This window comes from Peromyscus leucopus, chromosome 19, assembly GCF_004664715.2.
Source record: "Peromyscus leucopus breed LL Stock chromosome 19, UCI_PerLeu_2.1, whole genome shotgun sequence".
In the NCBI taxonomy this organism is placed as follows: Eukaryota; Metazoa; Chordata; class Mammalia; order Rodentia; family Cricetidae; genus Peromyscus; species Peromyscus leucopus.
In genome coordinates, this window is record NC_051079.1 from 571,179 (window position 1) to 591,055 (window position 19,877).

General features: G+C 41.6%; 1 protein-coding gene and 1 pseudogene across 4 annotated transcripts in view; one reads left to right on the top strand and one right to left on the bottom strand.

The window, feature by feature from the left end:
* Nucleotides 1–17,777, bottom strand: part of Usp14 (ubiquitin specific peptidase 14) — a 37,153-nt gene extending 19,376 nt beyond the window's left edge. For 2 of the 4 annotated variants that reach the window (XM_028876707.2, XM_028876706.2), the window contains exons 1-5: nucleotides 17,526–17,777; nucleotides 11,544–11,689; nucleotides 9,482–9,514; nucleotides 3,714–3,818; nucleotides 2,493–2,596 (exon numbers count right to left, since the gene is read on the bottom strand). In XM_028876707.2, coding sequence (XP_028732540.1) covers nucleotides 2,493–2,596; nucleotides 3,714–3,818; nucleotides 9,482–9,514; nucleotides 11,544–11,689; nucleotides 17,526–17,541 — 404 coding nt within the window. In that variant the 5' untranslated portion in view covers nucleotides 17,542–17,777. Of the gene's footprint in view, nucleotides 1–2,492; nucleotides 2,597–3,713; nucleotides 3,819–9,481; nucleotides 9,515–11,543; nucleotides 11,690–17,136; nucleotides 17,288–17,525 lie in introns of those variants that run through there. The other 2 variants (XM_028876708.2, XM_028876709.2) reach the window with 2 other exon arrangements.
* On the top strand, nucleotides 4,206–4,889 carry LOC114698177 (annotated as a pseudogene).
* Nucleotides 17,778–19,877: the final 2,100 nt, after the last annotated feature.

Below are 19,877 nucleotides of genomic sequence, written 5' to 3' on the forward strand. Positions count from 1 at the left end.
ATAAATGTTTATAATGTTATAGTACACAGTTAATTTCTAACATAACACCAAAAGTATGAGATAAAATAAGAAATAAAATTCAACTACATTAAAATGTTTTTAAATGTGCTCTGTGTGCACTCATATGAGGATATGCCCTCACAGTGCTCATGTGAGGATCAGAGGACATTTGGGAGTTCACTCTCTCCTTCGAGTTTGCTGAGGAAGGGTCTCATAGCATACTCCAGCTAGATGGCTTGTAAGCTTCCAAGCAATTTGTCTGTCTCTGTACCTCCCATCTGGCCATAGGAGTGCTGGATTACAGACACATGCCACTGTTATCTGTCCATTTACATAGGTTCCAGAGACCAAACTCAGGTTATCAGGCATGCATACCAACCATAGTCAGCCACCAAGCCATCTCCCTAGCTCCTACATTAAAGTATTTCTTAATGTGCTATAAACACACTACCCACAAAGTTAAACAATTAAGAATACAGAAAAAAAGTACTTGCAAATTATCTGGTAAGTCAATTTAGAATATATTTTTAAAACTACCACTGAATTTTTTTTAAAAGGGGCAAATAACTCAAAAACAGGCCAAGGATTTAAATAGATATTTTCAAAGCATATACAAATGTCCAATAAAGACCTGAAAAGATGCTCAACATCATTAGACATTAGAAACATAAATGAGAATATAATCAGTCACCACTTCACACCTGTAGGATGCCTGCAATCAACTTCAGACTGTAACTGTACTGAACACAGGTGGAGAAATTAAGCGCCTTTTTCCACTGCTGGAAAATGGTGCAGGCTCTTGGCAAAAAAATTTCATTTCTCAGCTGGGCGTTGGTGGCACACACCTTTAATCCCAGCACTCGGGAGGTAGACCCAGGCGGATCTCTGCGAGTTCGAGGCCACCCTGGTCTACAGAGTGAGATCCAGGACAGGCACCAAAACTACACAGAGAAACCCTGTCTCGAAAAACAAAACAAAAAAAGAGTATCACTTGTATCACTTCTTATTCCCCTGCTGCTTCTTATGTACAAATAAAGGTGATCAGCCAGGTTCCTGCTTCTGCAACCATGCCTGCCTGCTGCCACACCTTTCCCACCATTACACCACCATGGAGTATCCACCATTCCTTTGGAACTGTAAGCCAAAATAAACATGGCAGGGACAGTGCAAGCCTCATGGACAGCAGGGAAATGAGGGAAGAATGGAACTCAGGGTCAGCACTTTAGCAGGTGCTGGGTCAAAACGTCCAGAGCCTGACTTCGGGGTTTATTTTTCTTACACAATTAAGCACAGTAAAAATTTGGAAAAGGTTTCCAAGTGACAATTATCACAACAAAGCTTTAGATATAGCTACATAGAAACTCCTTGCAAAGTAGCAAAGCCAATGTGACCTTTACAGTAAGAATAAGTTCTACTGGCTGATAAACAGAGCTCAGGGCCAGGGCCTAGGGAGGATCCGTGATAAGCATAAGGATACAGTCTATTGATGAAGCATGCAAAGTATATGGGATCTCTCATAAGGATGGGTTCCCTTCACTGAGAGACTAAGCTCAGAATAAAAGCCTAAACAAAGCTCAGGATACTGGGGGATTCAGGAAGGCTGGCTCACAGAACAGCAAAAAGATCACCAGGTTGTTAGACAACATCCATTCCAGCCTTTTCTTCCTTTGCCTGTTTAACAAAAGCTGTTCCAACGCTTTAAGCTGCATCTCCTACATAAACCCTTTCTCTCTTCCTTAAGCAGCTAGTTTGGTCATCGTATTCTACCACAGCATTAGGAAAGTAACACAATGTCCACACCAGCATTATTCCTAACAGTGGACACAATCCAAATGCCTACCAACAGAATGAATAAATAAAATTTTATATGTATACTATGAAACAGTAACAGAATAATACATATTCTGCATGAATGAACCTTTGAAATTATTATGCAAAATGAATAAAGCCAACTGGAAGACCACATATTAATTATATGGTTATATGTATATGAAATGTGCCCAAATGGGCAAATTTATCAAGTAGAAAGTAAATTAATTGCTGAAGGTGAGTGGAAAAATAAAAGTGACTACCAGTGGGTATACATGTCCTTTCTTCCTTCCTTCCTTCCTTCTTGCTTTCATTCATTCATTCATTCATTCATTCATTCATTCATTCATTTATTTATTGGAGATAGGCCCAGAACTCATAATACAGACCAGGCTAGTCTTGAGCCCAGAGATCCACCTGCCTCTTCCTCCTTAATACTGGGATTAAAGGTGCGCACTACCATAACTGGCAACATTTCCTTTCTTAAGAGAAGGGAGGTTTCCAAAACTTTGTGCAGTAACAGTTGTACAATTACAATTCTGTGAATAAAAACCATGAGTGCATTAAGAATGACCTGGTATAATAAGTATCCTAGTGAAGACGCTATGAAAGAAAGTAGTGCCACTCATCCAAAAGTGAACAACCTTTATCCAGAGAATTAAACCAGTTTTTTTCCATCTTACCTTTTAAGGGCATCTTTGAGTTCAGGCACAGAACGAATACACTGAACTGTAGCATTCATGTAACAAGTGTTACCAAGGTTTGTCAATCCACATGGTAACTCCATCTGATAAAAGGGGATGGAGTAGGATTAACACATTTATAAAAGGACATGGCATACATAAGTCACAAAAGTTGACACTGAGTCAAGAATCATTTACCAGCCCTATCAATTAATATTCTAACTTCACACTAAAACAGTGTTCTTTCATTTCCCCTAACAGAAAATTTCTACTTGCATCATGCTGGCAACAATTCTGTTTTAATTCTCTTCTAAAAAACAGGAGCACAAGCCTATCAGTTCTACATCGTTTACAGGCTTGGCAAGAAAACAGGTAGGAAAACATGCAATAGAAAGACTTCAGAACACACACACAAAAACAAACACACAAATGAGTTGGGCTTGGTAGTGCATGCCTGCAATCTCAATAGTCAAAAGAAAGGCATCATGAATCCAAGATTGTCTGGGCAACACAGTGAGTCTCAGTCTCAAAGATCCCTTCACTTCCAAAAGATGTATATAGTACTAGGTGTGTGTTTATTTTAATTTGACAAATCTTGACTATTTTCTATATTGATTTTGCATTGACTTTTGGAATACAAGCCAGGCCATAGCTCGGTGGGAGAGTGCTTGCTTTAGAATGCCCTTAGTTTGATCCTCAGTACCATTTAAAAAAAAAAAAAAAAACTGTATTTAACATGGAAGATTTTTAAGAATTTAAATATCTTATCATTTAAGCTTTTCTTTGATCCTGTTTTCTCATTAGTAAATATTTCAACATTATATCAATTCATATTTGTATATTTGTGTGCATTGCATAACACCTTCACCTGCAAAATAATTAGTCCTTAATATCTCATAGCTTTGAAGTATAAAAGCGTAAGCCCTGAATTAGGAATGCTATATTTAATGCTAAATAGAAATTAAGCTTAAGTTAAAACCACTTGTAATGAAGAAAAGCTATAATAATCAAAGTATACAATATCAAGGAACTCCTGAGTTTTATGATGACCTGTCTATAGGACAAATTTAAGCTCGTTTCAAAAATATTAAAATTCTGCTCATTGCTAACATACATCAATATTAATAATTAAATCAAACCCTTCAGATACTACTTTCTGGAAGACATCTTAATAACTGTCCTTCAAAAAGTAGTGACCCAACATAAAATCTGGTGTCTTACAGCAGTTGCTAACTGTTCTTCTGTCATGTCTTCTACGAAGACAGTTTTAGCTGAGGGTTCTTCTGGAAGAGCATCTGCTGACCCCATCATTAGTACAGTCATTCCCTGTTACAAAAGAGATAAGTTCATGAAAATACTTAAAAGCTGACAATGTTATGTTCATTAAAGGGAAACTCAAAAGAATTCAAACTACAGCATGGTTCTCCTAGCCAAAAAAGGGTCAATCTACACAAAACAGAGTCCTGGTGATAGCTGGAGGAGTGACTTTAAAAGGGCCTGTGTTTCTTTAGTAAGATGAGCAAACCTATAACCTTAAGGTTATCTATGAGCTGGGCACCATTGCACAACCCTTAACCTCGGCACTTGGGAGGCCAAGGCATGGGTCCTCTGACTTCTAATCCAGTCTGGTCTCCAGAGCAAGTTCCAGGACAGCTATAGTAACACAGTGAGATCCTGTCTCAAAAAAACAATAAGCTCTCTTTGCCCATCTACTGCGAGAATGAAGACCATTCTCAGCAATCAGACGGTCGACATTCCAGAAAATGTGGACATCACTCTGAAGGGGCGCATGGTCATTGTGAAGGGCCCCCGAGGAACCCTCCGGAGGGACTTCAATCACATCAATGTAGAGCTGAGTCTCCTCGGGAAGAAGAAGAGGCTCCGGGTTGACAAATGGTGGGGTCACAGAAAGGAACTGGCCACTGTCCGTACCATCTGCAGTCACGTTCAGACATGATCAAGGGTGTTACACTGGGCTTCTGCTACAAGATGAGGTCTGTGTGTACCCACTTCCCCATCAACGTCGTTATTCAGGAGAATGGGTCTTTGGTTGAAATCTGAAATTTCTTGGGTGAAAAATACATCCACAGGGTTCGGATGAGGACAGGCGTTGCTTGTTCTGTTTCTCGAGCCCAGAAGTATGAATTAATCCTTGAAGGGAATGATACTGAACTTGTTTCAAATTCAGCGGCTCTGATTCAGCAAGCCACGACAGTTAAAAACAAGAATATCAGAAAGTTTTTGGATGGTATCTATGTGTCTGAAAAGGGAACAGCGCAGCAGGCTGATGAGTAAGACCTCAGTTACCCTGCTCCAGAAACAAGATTCTTCATTTAAGTATGATTTGGGGTATCTTTTGGGACAATAAAAGACTTATATTAAAAAAAAAAAAAAAAAAAAACAAACAATAAACCAATGACTGGTCCAACTTGAGGCCCACACCACGAGAGGGAACCCAGGCCTAACATTTCCTGGATGGCCAGGAACCAGAGGCTGGAGAGTCCATAGACCCAGGATAGAACCAAACATGAAAAAAGTGAATGATTCCTAATGATATTCTACTATATTCATAGATCAATGCCTAGCCCAACTGTCATCAGAGGTTTCATCCAGCAACTGATGGGAGCAGATGCAAAGACCTAGAGCCAAACATTAGGTGGGGCTCAGGGAACACCAAGGAAGAAGGATTGTAAGAGCCAGACAGGTCGAGGACACCATAAGAACATAGTCCACAGAATCAAAGCAGGGATCATAGGGGCTCACAGAGACCGAAGTAACAATCAGGGAGCCTGTATGGGTCTAAGCTAGGTCCTCTATATATACCTTATGGTTGTGTAGCTTGGTGTTCTTGTGGAACTCCTAACAGTGGGAGTGCGGGTTGTCTCTGACTCTTTTGCTCGCTCTTGGTACCCTTTCCCTCTTACTAGGTTGCCTCATCCAAATTTGATATGAAGGTATGTGCCTAATCTTATTGTAACTTATTATGTCGTGTTCAGTTGATATGCTTGGGAGGCCTGCTCTTTTCTGAAGAGAAACATAGGATGAGTGGATCTGGGGAATCTCTGTGGACTTTTTAATATGATACAATAGCAAAGCAATACTAAACCATCACTAATCAAACTGTTTCCAAAGCTGTCTAATGAAACAAATATTTAAATATACCATTAATAATCAGTAAGGAAACAGGAAAGAATATTAAGCTAGGCATGATGGCACACACCTATAGGTTCTAATCCTAAAGCTTGGGAGACAGAAGTAGGATGATCTGCAAATCTATGGCATAGTAGGTCTTTTAAAGTTACCCCCTAGGACTGGGAAGATAAACAACTCACTTAAGTAGAGAACTTGCCATGCAAGCATGAGGACCTAAGTTTGAATCACCAAACCCATGTTAAAACCAGACACAGTAGCACGCATCGCTAATTCCAGTGTTCCTAGGCAAGAAGGGAGGGAGACACAAGAAAATTCCCAGAAGCTCAAGGGACCAACTGGCCTGGCTTACACAGTAGCAAACAAAGAGACCCTGTCTCCAACACAGTGGAAGGCAAGGACTGATGCTCAATGTTCTCCTCACTCCCTGAAAATATCCTCACTGAAACTAACATAAGAAAAAAGCAAAAAAAAAAAAAAAAAAAAAAAAAAAAAAAAATGTAAGTCTGTTAAAGAAACTAAAACTAATCACACAAATTCCCACAAGGTTGTCCTAGTCCAAAAGAACTCACTGGTAAAGTATTTCATGTATGTAAAGAACATCTAATCTTTAAGTCACTCAAAAAAGAGAAATACTTCTCCAACTCTCTTAATGAGCTTAGCATAATTCTGACAATAAAATGAAATACATTTTTATTTATATATGTAGATGTATCCAATCGTCTTTTTAAAATAAAAAACACAGAGCCAATGTAAAAGAGAGAAAGCCGAGAGGTCAGAGCTCAGAGATAAAATCTTACCTCCTGCAGTGCTCCTAACTTCCCCGAGAGAGAGCTACTTCCTGTTTGTCTGTGTTTAAATAGTCTTTCTATTCTGCCTTCTCATTGGTTCTAAACCCAACCACATGACTGCCTCATCACTGCCTGTAAGTACCGCCCTCCAGGTCTTAAAGGCATATGTCTCCAATACTGGCTGTATCCCTGAACACACAGAAATCTACCTAGCTCTTCTAACCATCACGCTCTTGCTATGGCTCTAATAGCTCTGACCCCAGGGCAACTTTATTTATTAACATAAAATTAAAATTACATTTCAGTACAAATAAAATATCACCATATATATATATATATATATATAATACATATATATTATATATATCATATACATATATACATTATATATATAGAAACACACTAGCCAGGTGTGGTGGCACATGCCTCCAATCCCAGTACCAGGAAGCACAGGCAAGAAAATCAGTTCAAGGCCATCCTCCACTACATACAGGGTTCAAGGCTAACCTGAGCTATTTGAGACACTGTCTCAAGTAAATAAATCAATATAAAAATGAAGGCTAACATGCCTCATGATCTTACTTCAAACATCCTAATTAAGAAATGGAACCTAGCAATACATTAAGGAGGTAAATATGTCTTCCTCTCAAACGGTTACAGTACTCTAGGTGCTGTCCATGAAATTCCACTGGTCCCAGGGATACTTTCAAAATTATCAACTCACAAACATTTTCACAGCCCAGCCTGGAGGCACATGCCTTCAAGCCTAGCAGATGAATCTGTGAGTTCAAGGTCTACAATGAGAATTCCAGGCCATCCAGGACTATATAGTAAGGCCCTGTCTCGAAAAAAAAAGTAAAATACTTTATTAAATCTCTACCTCTGAATACTGCTGATACTCTGTATTATAATAAAAGCCTTAAAACTGTTATAATCCCGAGTGACGCTAGTACTGAAGATAATCACTCCTACAAATGCTGAGTCAGAACTTGGGTTAGGTCCTTTTCTCAATTTTTTACTTATTTATAATGTTTAATTGTATTTATGTGTGTAAGTGAGAGTGTGTGTCCGAGTATGTTTGTATGTACCACATGTGAATGTCAGAGAACAATTTGCAGAAGTCACGTCTCTCCTTCCACCATGTGGGTTCCAGGGATCAAACTCGGGTCCCTAGGTTTGGCTGCAAGCACCATTACCCACAAAGCCAATTACCAACTCCATTTTTAATTATTTTTATAAGAACAAATATTTTAAATATCTCAGTTTTAATATCTCAATATGGTAAATATCAATGAATATAGCCCACAACACTTTGGGGTTAATTGCACACTTTTTTGTCTTTGACACAGTCTTTATTATGCAGCCCCGGCTGATCTGGACCTTCCAGAGATCTACCTATATCTGCCTCCAGAGTGCTAGGATTAAAGGCATGTATACCATACCCAGCAGATACACATTGTTCATTCCATTTTTGAGGCTGAAGCAACACTGCCTAAGCCCAGGAGTTCAGAGTCTGCCCCAGCAACATTTAGAAATATCAGATGATGGGGGTGGGTTGAGAATCAATGAGAATACCGTTGGCATACACCTCAATGGTAAAGAGTTTGCCTAGCATGCACAAGACCCAAGGTTCCATCCCCTGTACCAGAGGATGGGTGATAGGTGACAGTGAAATTGAACAAAGTATAAAAGAAAAGAAAAATCAAATGATCATTTTTAACAAACAGAAAAAGGACTTAACACCATTTAACAGTCATTCATAATTTTAAATCTTAGTGAATTAAAATAAAATGTTCACTTTCACTATCTTCTATTTAATAGTATACTAAAAATTCTAACAAGAATTTAGGAGAAAAGAACAAAAATCAAAACCAGAAGTCATTGTTTATCAATTGCAACTCAATAAAAGTCACCATGACTAAAGGGAAGAGTAAACTCATTATTTGCAGTTTCTATCCCTGTGTAAGTAAAGACCTCAAAGCAATTTCCAAAAACATTACTGGAACAATCAAGTGAATTAAGGTCACAGAATAAAAATAAACAGAAAAAAATCAATTTTATTTTTAAATGCTACCCATGAACATTACAAGACAATTTTTAAAAATATTTTCAACAGCAACAGAATATTAAATTCTTAGAATCTGGGGCTGGAGAGATGGCTCAGCAGTTAAAAACACTTGACTGCTCTTCCAGAAGACATGGGTTTAATTCCCAGCACCCACATGGCAGCTCAAAACTGTCTAACTCCAGTTCTAGGGGGTCCAACACCCTCACACAGACATATATGCAAAACAAAACACCAATGCACATAAAGTAAAAATGAATAAAATCATTTTTAAAAATTTTTAGAATCTAACAAAAGCCAGGCAGTCTCTATACTAAAACACTACAACTCTGCTATGACAAAATGAAGACCTAAACAAAATAGGAAGTATACAATACTCAAGATTTAGTACTCAAATGTAGATTCATACTCTCCAAACTGGCCTAAAGGTCTGTGTATTTTCAAACAAAGTCAACTTGAAAGAAATGACTTCTTCTAAAATTTAACTGAATTCAGCCGAGCGGTGGTGGCGCACGCCTTTAATCCCAGCACTTGGGAGGCAGAGGCAGGCGGATCTCTGTGAGTTCAAGGCCAGCCTGGGCTACCAAGTGAGTTCCAGGAAAAGGCGCAAAGCTACACAGAGAAACCCCCTGTCTCGAAAAACAAAACAAAAAAAATTTAACTGAATTCAAAAATATTTTTGAAAAGAGAAAAAAGTGTAGAGAACTCACAGTACCTTTTTTCACACTCATTTGCTTTTGTTATCAAGACCACATGATACTAGTATAACTTTAAAACAACTAGATCAATGAGACCAGAGCTCACAGATAGACCTGTAGTTGATTTTCAAGAAAATTAAAATGAATCAGTTGGGGAAAAAACAAAAAAGAATTATAAATAAATGGTGCTGAATAACTAGAAATACACATTTAAAGGGGGCTTTGGGATTTATTTTGGTGAAATAATTGGGTCATTTCATTATAATGAGTGTTCTTAATACTTACATTTTTCATTTTGATGTTTCCCCAGTCATCATCCTATTTCAAAGACAAACAAAAATGTTTAACCACCTCTGCACAATTATTAAATCTGAAGCTATCTCAAAATAAAATTTACATGCCTGCCCCAAAACCAGAAATTCAATCCAGACTTGCTTGACTTGTATATATCACATACTTTTACTTAAAGCTCTGATGCTCTGCTCCCTTAACTTTAAAATATAAATTATAACAGTTGAAAAGTAATGAAAAATCATAAAAGCCTGGTATAGAAGACATATGCAATAAATGTTAATTATTATTAGTCAGGTTTTTTTTTTTTAATTAGTATTTTCTGCAACAGTCCAAATTATACTAACAGAACACAGCTTAGCACAAACTATTTATCCAAGTCTTTGAAGGACAAAGGGTCATAGAATTTGGGAAGTAAACAAGTTTTCATCAACATCTATATCTATACCCAACAAACAGGGCAGGTAGTTCTTTCACAATGTCATATCAAACCTAACAAAAATATTTTCTGGGGCTGGAGAGATGGCTCAGCAGTTAAGAGTACTGGCTGCTCTTCCAAAGGTCCTGAGTTCAATACCCAGCAACCACATGGTGGCTCACAACCATCTGTAATGAGATCTGGTGCCCTCTTCTGGCCTGCAGCCATATATGCAGGCAGAACACTGTATACATAATAAATAAATAAATCTTTAAAAAAAAAAAAATTCTGCTATCCTTATGTGGCATTATAAACAAGAGAAAAAAAAAAAAGAACATTTTTGTGGCCTTTCATCAAAGGCTGCTAAGCTTGAACTCTTACTATAGAGTTTCTGTGGTTATTCCAAAGGAACTAAAGGGGAAAATAGCTTTCCTCTCCTTTTAAGTAAATATTTTTTCCTCCCATCCCTAGATAGAAGTTAGACAGCAATTACTTTTTTAAATTGTTTTTAATGTGCATCAGTGTTTTTGCCTGCATGTATATCTATATGAGGGTACCAGATCCCCTGGAATTGTGAGCTGCCATGTGGGTGCTGGGAACTGAACCCAGGTCCTCTGGGAAAACAGCCAGTATTCTTAACCACTGAGACATCTCTCTAGCACCTGACCAAAAAAAAATTTTTTTGGTTTTCAAGACAGGGTTTTTCTGTGTAGCTCTGGTTGTCCTGGAATTCCATCTGTAGACCAAGCTGACTTTGAACTTGCGAGCTCTGCCTGCCTCTGCCTCCCAAGTGCTGGGATTAAAGTAATTACTCTTAAGAGAAAGAGAGTCTTCTTTAAAATTTAGACTGGGAGAAAAGAGGGGAAAATGTATAAAAGTACCCCATTATTTGAAAACCAGGGCTCTGATGAAGATGTTAAACTCAATTTCAACATTTAAAATACATTACAAAAATATATACACTATGGGTTTTTAAAAAAACAAATTACCCATACTGTTGCATTTTATTATTCTATAGTTTATGTGTACACATGTATTTGCATGCCTGGTACCTTGTGAGACCAAAAGGGGGCATCAGATCCCCTAGGACTCTAGTTACAGTTGTGGGTCCCCAGGTGGATGCTGGGAATCGAACCTGAAGTCTTCTGCAAGGGCAAGAAGCGTTCCTAACTACTGATCCATCGCTCCAGTTCCTGGTTGTCTATTTTTAACAGATAAAATTCTCTACCCCTGTACATGAAATTACTAAAGATATACAAATACATTTTATACTAGTCCACAACAAAAATAAAATTAACATCTTCACAGAAAAAAATTCAAACATTACAGATTATAATCGCTATAGTCCTGACCACTGGAGGTATCTACTGAGTAAAATTTTAAGTGACACTTTATAATATTATATTTTCAAACAGACATGATGTTCCTCACATACACAACATCACTAGAACAATTTAAACAGGAGGCAGAGACAGGGAGATCTGTGAATTCAAAGCCAGCCTGATCTAACTAGGGAGATTCAGGCCAGTCAGGGCTACATCATAAGACTGTGTCTTCAAAAAAGCTACATTAGAAATAATCACAGTTTCTAGCATTAATTATATAAGCAGTATTAATGAAACTTTAGATCACTTTTACCTTCAGTGTCCCTCCTTTCACCATAACTTTTTGTCTGGCTGGCTGGACTCCAGTCAGTGCAAAAAGCTGGGCCTTGAACACCATTGGAGGTTCATCAGTATTCAATTCTACACCTTCAAATTTCTCCTTTCCCCATTTTACTGTAACTGTAAACAAAAACATAATTACTTTTCACTTACATACTTTTTTAATTTATAGACCTCAAATTTAGAAAATCCTCAGGGAATAACTCTTAAAGGTGAAAATATGCTAGGCCCTACCACCTAGCAGGGAAGCAGAGACAAATTATCTTTATGAGTTTCATGCTAGCCAAGACTACAGAGAGAGACCCTGTCTCAATGCCACCTTCTAAAAAGAAGAAAAGTCAAAATACGTCCTTCACTGTTTTATTCCCTAAATGAGTAATATACATGCAATGGATCCACAACAAAATTTGACGGATCTAACTTGGTTTCTCATTATATAAATACAAGTACACTGAGAATACAGCTCAGTGGTACAGCATCTGCCAAGCACACAGGTCACATGAGCTAAATTCCCAGCACTGCAGGATAAAGGAGGGGAGGGAAGAAAAGGAAAAAAAGGGAAAGGGGAAAGAAGGGAATGGGACAGGGAGCAGAGGGGACGGGAAAGACTGACTTGAGAAGCTGATTGATCCATTAATGTCACAAAATTAGTTAATAAATACCACCCAAGTATTCTAAATCATACTCCAACAATCTCTGTAAATTAAGGTGAATCTCTGATCACACTGAAATATTTCCCAGAATAAAGTTCCTGGCCTTTATTTTGTTTGAGAAAAAAATCTCAGCCAGGTAGTGGTGGCACTCGCCTTTAATCCCAGCACTCAAAGGCAGAAGCAGGCGGACCTCTATGAGTTTGAGGCCAGCCTGGTCTACAGAGCTAGTTCCAGGACAGCCAGGGCTACACAAGAAACCCTGTCTCTCAAAAAAAAAAAAAAAAAAAAAAAAAAAAAAAAAATCTTGAGGGAATAAAAGAGCATTCAAAACAGGTTAAGAAATTATAATTCAGGCTGGGTATGTGGTTGTATACTTTTGACCCTAGCATTCAAGAAGCAGGGGGAGGTAAATCCCTTTGAGTTCATGGCTAGCCTCTCTACAGAGTTCCAGGCCAGCAAGATCTACATGAGACCTGCCTCAATTGAAAAAAAAAAGAAAACAAAAAAGAGAAAGAAAAAAGTTACAACAATTCTTAGGCCCATGAGATGGTTCAGAGGATAAAAGCTTGGTGATTGGCTTACAAGACTGATGACCAGAATTCAGTTCCCTGATCTCAGAGTGAAAAAGCAGAACCAACTCTCAAAAGTTGTCTTCTGGCCTTCAAACGTGTGCCTGCACATGTGCAAACTGGCATTCATGCACACACACCATTTTTTGAAAAAGTATAATTCTAAATTATAAGAAAGGTATGCAAGAAATGAAAGGTGGTTTCCCAAGCAAGGAGATACTCAAGTATACAAAATTTCAAAGATATGTTGGCTACATATGATAGTTATGGTCTTTTTTTTCCCAATTATTTGGGGTTTTGAGGTTTAAAGTCTTAATATTTAGTTTAAACTTCGCTCAAACAGGCAATTCTCCTGCCTCTGCTTTCTGAGTGCACATGCCTGAAAGCACAGCATTAAAAAAAAGTCTTTTAATTTTTTTTACATTTTACTTATTTCTGATTGCATATGTATATGTATGGGGGGGTGCACATGCTATTGCAAGCATGTTGAGATCAGAGAACAACTTGCATGAGTTGGTTCTCTCCTTCCACCATGTGGGTGGGTGGGTACCTGGGATGGAACTCAGACTGCACACTTTTACTTCACTCTCCCCTACCCCACAAATGCTTCTTACAACAGAAAATAACAAGCGTTAGTGAGAGTATAGAAAAACTAGAATCCACCGGGCAGCAGTGGCACATGCCTTTAATCCCAGCACTCAGGAGGCAGAGCCAGACGGATCTCTGTGAGGCCAGACTGGCCTACAGATCGAGATCCAGGACAGGTACCAGAACTACACAGAGAAACCCTGTCTCAAAACACACACACACACACACACACACACACACACACACACACACACACAAAGAAAGAAAGAAAGAAAGAAAATAAAAACTAGAATCCTGTGCACAGCTGGCATGAACATAAAATATCAGTTGCTATAGAAAACAGCATTTTTTTTTTTTAAAAGAGCTGGGCCGTGGTAGCAGAAGAATTTAGTCCTACCACTTGGGAGGCAGAGACAGGCAGATTTCTCAAGTTTGAGGTCTACAAAGTGGTGAGTCCAGGACAGCCAGGACTGTTAACACAGAAAAACCCTGTCTCAAAAAACTAAAAAAGAAAAAAGTTTAAGCACAGAATTACCATATTAATCTCTTCCTAGAAATATAGAAGCAAGGATTCAAAATAGCTACAGGTATGCTTCAGAGCAGCATCATTCAGACAAAAGCTGAGAAAGGAGTGGGAATGTGGCCACTGGTCGAGCACTTACCTAGCAAGTATGAGGCTCTATGTTTGATCCCTATGGCAAAAGGGTAAGGAATAAAAATGGAAGGGGGAGGGGAAAAGAGAAGGCAGGAAAGGGGGCATGCTGGGAAAAGCCCACTCTGAAATACTGTTCATTTAAAATAGAAAATTCTTCTATACATTAAAACACAGATGAAGCGTGGAGACAGGACGGAAGGTGAGACAAACCAATCATAAGAGGGTAAACACTATATGATTCTATTTTATGCAAGTACTCAAAGAAGTCAAAATCTTTAAGACTAAGAGAAGGCTGGTTGTCAGAGGCTAACTGGGCAAGCAGACTTGGGGAAATGTTTTTAATGGCTAGAGTCTCTACTTGATAATGAACAGATTCTGGAAATAATGATTGTACAAAAATGTGGAAGAATTTAAGTGACATGTACACTTAAAAACATCTGAGATGTGACATGTGCCTGTAATTTCAGCTAATCAAGAAACTGAGGCAGAAGAACCCTTTGTGCCCAAGATTTAAGAGCCAGGCCAAGTCAAAAGGAAAAGAGGAAAAAAATGGTCACAAAGATAAATTTTACCACAATTAAAAGGCCTTGCTCGAGCCAGGCAGTGGTGATCCACGCCTTTAATCCCAGCACTCAGGAGGCAGAGGAAGGCCAATCTGTGAGTTGGAGGCCAGCCTGATCTACAATGTGAATTTCAGGACAGCCAGGACCACACAGAGAAACTCTGTCTCAAAAAACCAAAACAAACAAAAAATGCCTTGCTCAACTTCAAATAGCTAACTTTTGAAATATGTAAATAAAAAAACTCAAGCACATACATTGAAAACTAAAAACTGTCTTTTCAAAAATGGTTATTTCAAAACAGAGTTCCAACTTCTAGAATCAAAATTTTAATTCTTGACCCAGACTCCACATCTTAATTCTATCAACAGTTTACTGAGTATGTTAAAGCCTGACTTAATGGGTCCAGAGAGATAGCTCAGCAGATAACAGTACTTGTTGCTAAGCCTGACAACCTAGGTTCAATCACACAACCCACATGGGGGAAGAAGAAACCAATTCCTCTGACCACCAAACACATTCTGCATGCACACCCGCCTCATTATTGGTTTAATAACAAGCACATTAATTACCCACCTTTAGAGAGAATCTAACATAATCTAATAAAGAGAGGATGTGGTAGTTATAACGATGTTTATTATAAAGACTAAAGGCTCAAAGAGCAACAATTTTCTTTTCTTTTCTTTTTTTAAGACATGGTCTCACTATGTAGCCCTGGCTACAACTCGCTACATAGATCAGCATGACCTTTAACTCACAGGAAGACTCTGCCTCCCAAGTATTGGAATTAAAGTTGTACACCACCACACACACAGCTAAACAAAAATCTTGAATAAGGAAGTATTATTTATTGTTCTGTTTGGTCTTGCTTTTTGGTACAGGGTCTCCCTGTACAGGCCTACACTGTACCAAAATTGATGATCCTTCTGTCTTGGTGCTTTAAATGTTGAGATCAGAGATATAAACCACCATAACCCAACCAGGAAAGATCTCTTGGAGGAATTATTAACTTCTGAATTATCACTGCCAACTTTTGAGTTGAATCTCAAAACAAAGGTATTAGCCAGAGAATAGAAGTATTCCTAAAACAGACAAGAAAAACATTTAGCATACAGTCTGAGATAGCAATAATCCCCAGAGTGAATTAGAAAGGAACAGAGGAAACCGGAAACTATTAATAAGGGTCAAGTGGGGGAGGTAGCATATGGCTGGGCAGTGGTGGTCCATGCCTTTAATCCCAGGATTCAAGAGACAGAGGCAGGCAGATCTCTGAAGTCAAGGCCAGCCTGGTCTACAGAGCGAGTTCCAGGACAGCCAAGGCTACACAGAGAAACCCTGTCTCCAAAAACAAAATAAAAGAAGGTAGCATATGGCATTCTGAAACATTGGTAGCATATGGCCTTTTATGGTATATGCAATGTGTAATCCCTGAGTTAAATAAAAGCTGCTTGGTCTGTTTATTATCGACAACTCTATCAGCAGTAGGAAAAATAGATTCAAATGTTGCACAAATTGTAATCATAAACAAAAGGCAAAGGTACTGGGAATACAGCTTAGTGGTACCCTTTCAACTTAGCGTGCACAAAGACTTGGGTTTGATCCTAAATAACACAAGAGCAACAAGTTGTTTGTTTTGTGTTTCTTTTTCTTTGGTTTTTTGATACAGGTTTTCTCTGTGTTGGTTCCCTGGCTGTCCTAGAACTCGCTCTGTAGACGAGGCTGGCCCTAAAATTAGAGATTGGGCTGACTCTGCTGAGATAAAAAAAAAAAATTAGTCACTAAATGTGGACTACAAGTTTCAAAATAATGTATAATAGTATACAAATGTAAAAAAAATAGTATGCAAATGTAAATAGTATAAAATGTATAACAAGCTAAAGATAACATAGGACTAAATGAGAACAGTATTAGAAATAAAGGAGAGGACGCCAGGCTTTATGGTGTGTACATCTTTAATCCCGGCAATTGGGAGGCAGAGACAGGCGATCTCTTGAGCTCCAGGCCAGATAGGCCTACACGGCAGACCCTTTCCTGTCTCCAAATAAATAAATGAATAAAAGAATCCATCCTACGATTAACTGTTATTCTTGGTTCATATCATTCTTTAAAAGCAATCATTCTCTTATAAAGGATTATGTATGCCAAAGTGAGAGTCAAAGATAATCAATAAACCACATTCAGAACCAATTGGAGTTGCCATACACATTTTTGGAAGCCATTTTGACTAAGAGTAGAAACAGCGAAGTCCATTAACTAAAGAAAAACGTGATCCTTGGTCAATACCTTGGAAAGCCAGCAAGAAAAGACTCCTGCCAAATGCCGGAAAAAAACGGCACTCGCCAGTATTTGTATTCATCTACACTTTGAAGCTAACGATATGTCTCATCTTCGAAGTCCAAAACAATGTATGCTGAAGTTAAAATGAAGCATCAAAAAGACTGATTTGCAATCGGCTTCGAGATAGAACGGAAACTGGCACCACGGGGGCGGTAGAATCAAAATGGTGAGCAAATTTCAAGCAGAAGACAAGTAAACCTTATACCTGAGGCCTTTCATCCCCAACTTCCTTCCATGTTCATTCCACTGCTATCATCCAGGAGCTCAAAGCAATCACACTCCACCAGCCTGGTCTCCTGCGCCCCAGGACACACCTTCACCTTTCCCAGCACACTGGGGCAGCAACAGGAACTATTCTGCAGAGTCACGACTCTTGAGATTTTCCCTGTCTCCACTGCTACTCCCACCCCAACCACTCGGGGACACGATGGACAAGCTCCCACGCGTAGCTGGGCTACTGCTCGCGCGGCCGCCACTCCGACTTCCCACCGTGGCCCTCTGCGGCTGTGCCCTGCGCGCGCCTCTGCAGGCTGGGCCTAAGCGAAGGCCTAGCGTCGGCTGCGAGGGCGCGGCGCCAGGGAGGACGGAGCTCACCAGAGTACAGAGGCATGGCGGGGCAGAAGGGAGGCAACGGCGCAGGAGGCTGGGTCTGACAAGGGCGGCAGAGAGATGCGAAGCAGCTCGTGGAGCCGGCCGGGGAGGAAGCGAGGTGGTGGCGGCAGCTCCGGTGCGACAAGCCTCATTCAAACCGGCCACTGGCGATGACGCAGCAGCACGCTGTTCGCCCTGGGACCCACTGCGGGGGAGGTGGGAGGCGCAGCACGGAGCAGAGGCGGGGCCTGGGGGAGGGGGAAGAAGGGAAGAGGGGGGCCAAGTGGAGGAGGGGACCGGGGACCCGGGAGGCCAGGGCGGGTGAGGGAGGGGAGGCGGGGCCTGGGGAGGCGAGGGCTGGAGTTGTGGGGGCGGGGCCTGGGGGGAAAGCGGGGCCTGGGGGATGATGGGAGGGGAGGGAAGGCTGAGCGAGAAGAGGCGGGGCCTGAGGACCAGGAAGGCCGAGAGGAAGAGAGGGCCTAAGAGAGGAGGCGGGGCCTGGGGGGAGGAAGGGAGGGCCTAAGGAGAGGAGGCGGGGCCTGGGGGGGAGGAAGGGAGGAAGGGAGGGCCTAAGGAGAGGAGGCGGGGCCTGGGGGAGGAAGAGAGGGCCTAAGGAGAGGAGGCGGGGCCTGGGGAGGAAGGGAGGGCCTAAGGAGAGGAGGCGGGGCCTGGGAGGAAGGGAGGGAAGGAGGGAGGGGGGGGGGGAGGAAGGGAGGGCCTAAGGAGAGGAGGCGGGGCCTGGGGAGGAAGAGAGGGCCTAAGGAGAGGAGGCGGGGCCTGGGGGGAGGAAGGGAGGGCCTAAGGAGAGGAGGCGGGGCCTGGGGGGAGGAAGGGAGGGCCTAAGGAGAGGCGGGGCCTGGGGGAGGAAGGGAGGGCCTAAGGAGAGGAGGCGGGGCCTGGGGGGGGAGGAAGGGAGGAAGGGAGGGCCTAAGGAGAGGAGGCGGGGCCTGGGGAGGAAGGGCGGGCCTAAGGAGAGGAGGCGGGGCCTGGGGGAGGAAGAGAGGGCCTAAAGAGAGGAGGCGGGGCCTGGGGAGGAAAGGAGGGCCTAAGGAGAGGAGGCGGGGCCTGGGGAGGAAGGGAGGGCCTAAGGAGAGGAGGCGGGGCCTGGGGGAGGAAGGAGGAAGGGAGGGCCTAAGGAGAAGAGGCGGGGCCTGGGGAGGAAGGGCGGGCCTAAGGAGAGGAGGCGGGGCCTGGGGGGAGGAAGGAGGAAGGGAGGGCCTAAGGAACGGGGCGGGGCCTGGGGAGGCTAAGGGAGAGGAAGCGGGGCCTGAGGCGGAAAAGAGAAAAAGAGGACCTAAGAAGTGGGGCGGGGCCTGGGGGAGGGTTGAGAGAGAGGAGGCGGGCCTGGGGAGGGGGAATGAAAGGAGGAAGAGAGGGCCTAACGAGCGGGGCGGGGCCTGGAGGGGATGAAAGGAGGAAGAGAGGGCCTAAGGAGTCTAGGGAAGAGGAAAGAGGACAGATGGAGGAGCAGCAGTAGGAGCCTGGGGTAGTGAAGCAAAGGAGATAAGGACGTACATGGCGGAACTTGGGGCTGAGCAGAGGAAAACAGGCGGGCGTAGGGCGAGAGGGAGAGAAGACTGGAGGTGTTAGAGAGGCGGAAGGAGACAAGGAGTGAATGTGGAGATTGAGGCCAAGAAGGGGGCCGGGCTGGTGGAGCGAAGTCTGGGAGCACTTAGCTCTTGAGCACTGTGGATCTACCTCCTGTCACCCTCAGGACACGTGGTCCTCGGCCTGCCAATTTCTGTACTGTATTTTCATTAACCTGTCTATCTGTTGACTTTCACTAACTCATCACATTTGGTGTTTGTTTTGCTTTGTTTTGTTTTGTTTTTAAGGAGTGGGGTTCGAGGCAGGGTTTCTCTCTGTCACTTTGGAGCCTGTCCTGGATCTCACTCTGTAAACCAGGCTGGCCTCAAACTCCCAGAGATCCGATTGCCTCTGCCTGAGATTAAAGGCGTGCACCACCTGCAGGTTTATGGATAAGCAAGGCCAGTGGGATATGGCCAAGTATGGGGGGGGGGGTATGTATTTATTTAATTTTATGTGTGTTGGGATTTGGCCTGCGAGTATGTCAGTGTGAGGGAGATGGATCCCCTGGAACTTGAGTTACAGACAGTTGTGAGCTGCCATGTGGGTGCTGGAAATTGAACCTGTGTCCTTTGGAAAAGCAGTCAATGCCTTTAACCACTGAGCCATCTTTCCAGCCCCAATATCAGAGTTTTTGTAAATCTTGTTAATGTACCCATGACAAGAGAGCAAGGCCTTACAATCACATTTGTTAAGGGGACTTTATAAAAATGTACCACTGTTGAGGATGCTTTCTTCCTCTTCTGACCAACATGAATTTTATCCATC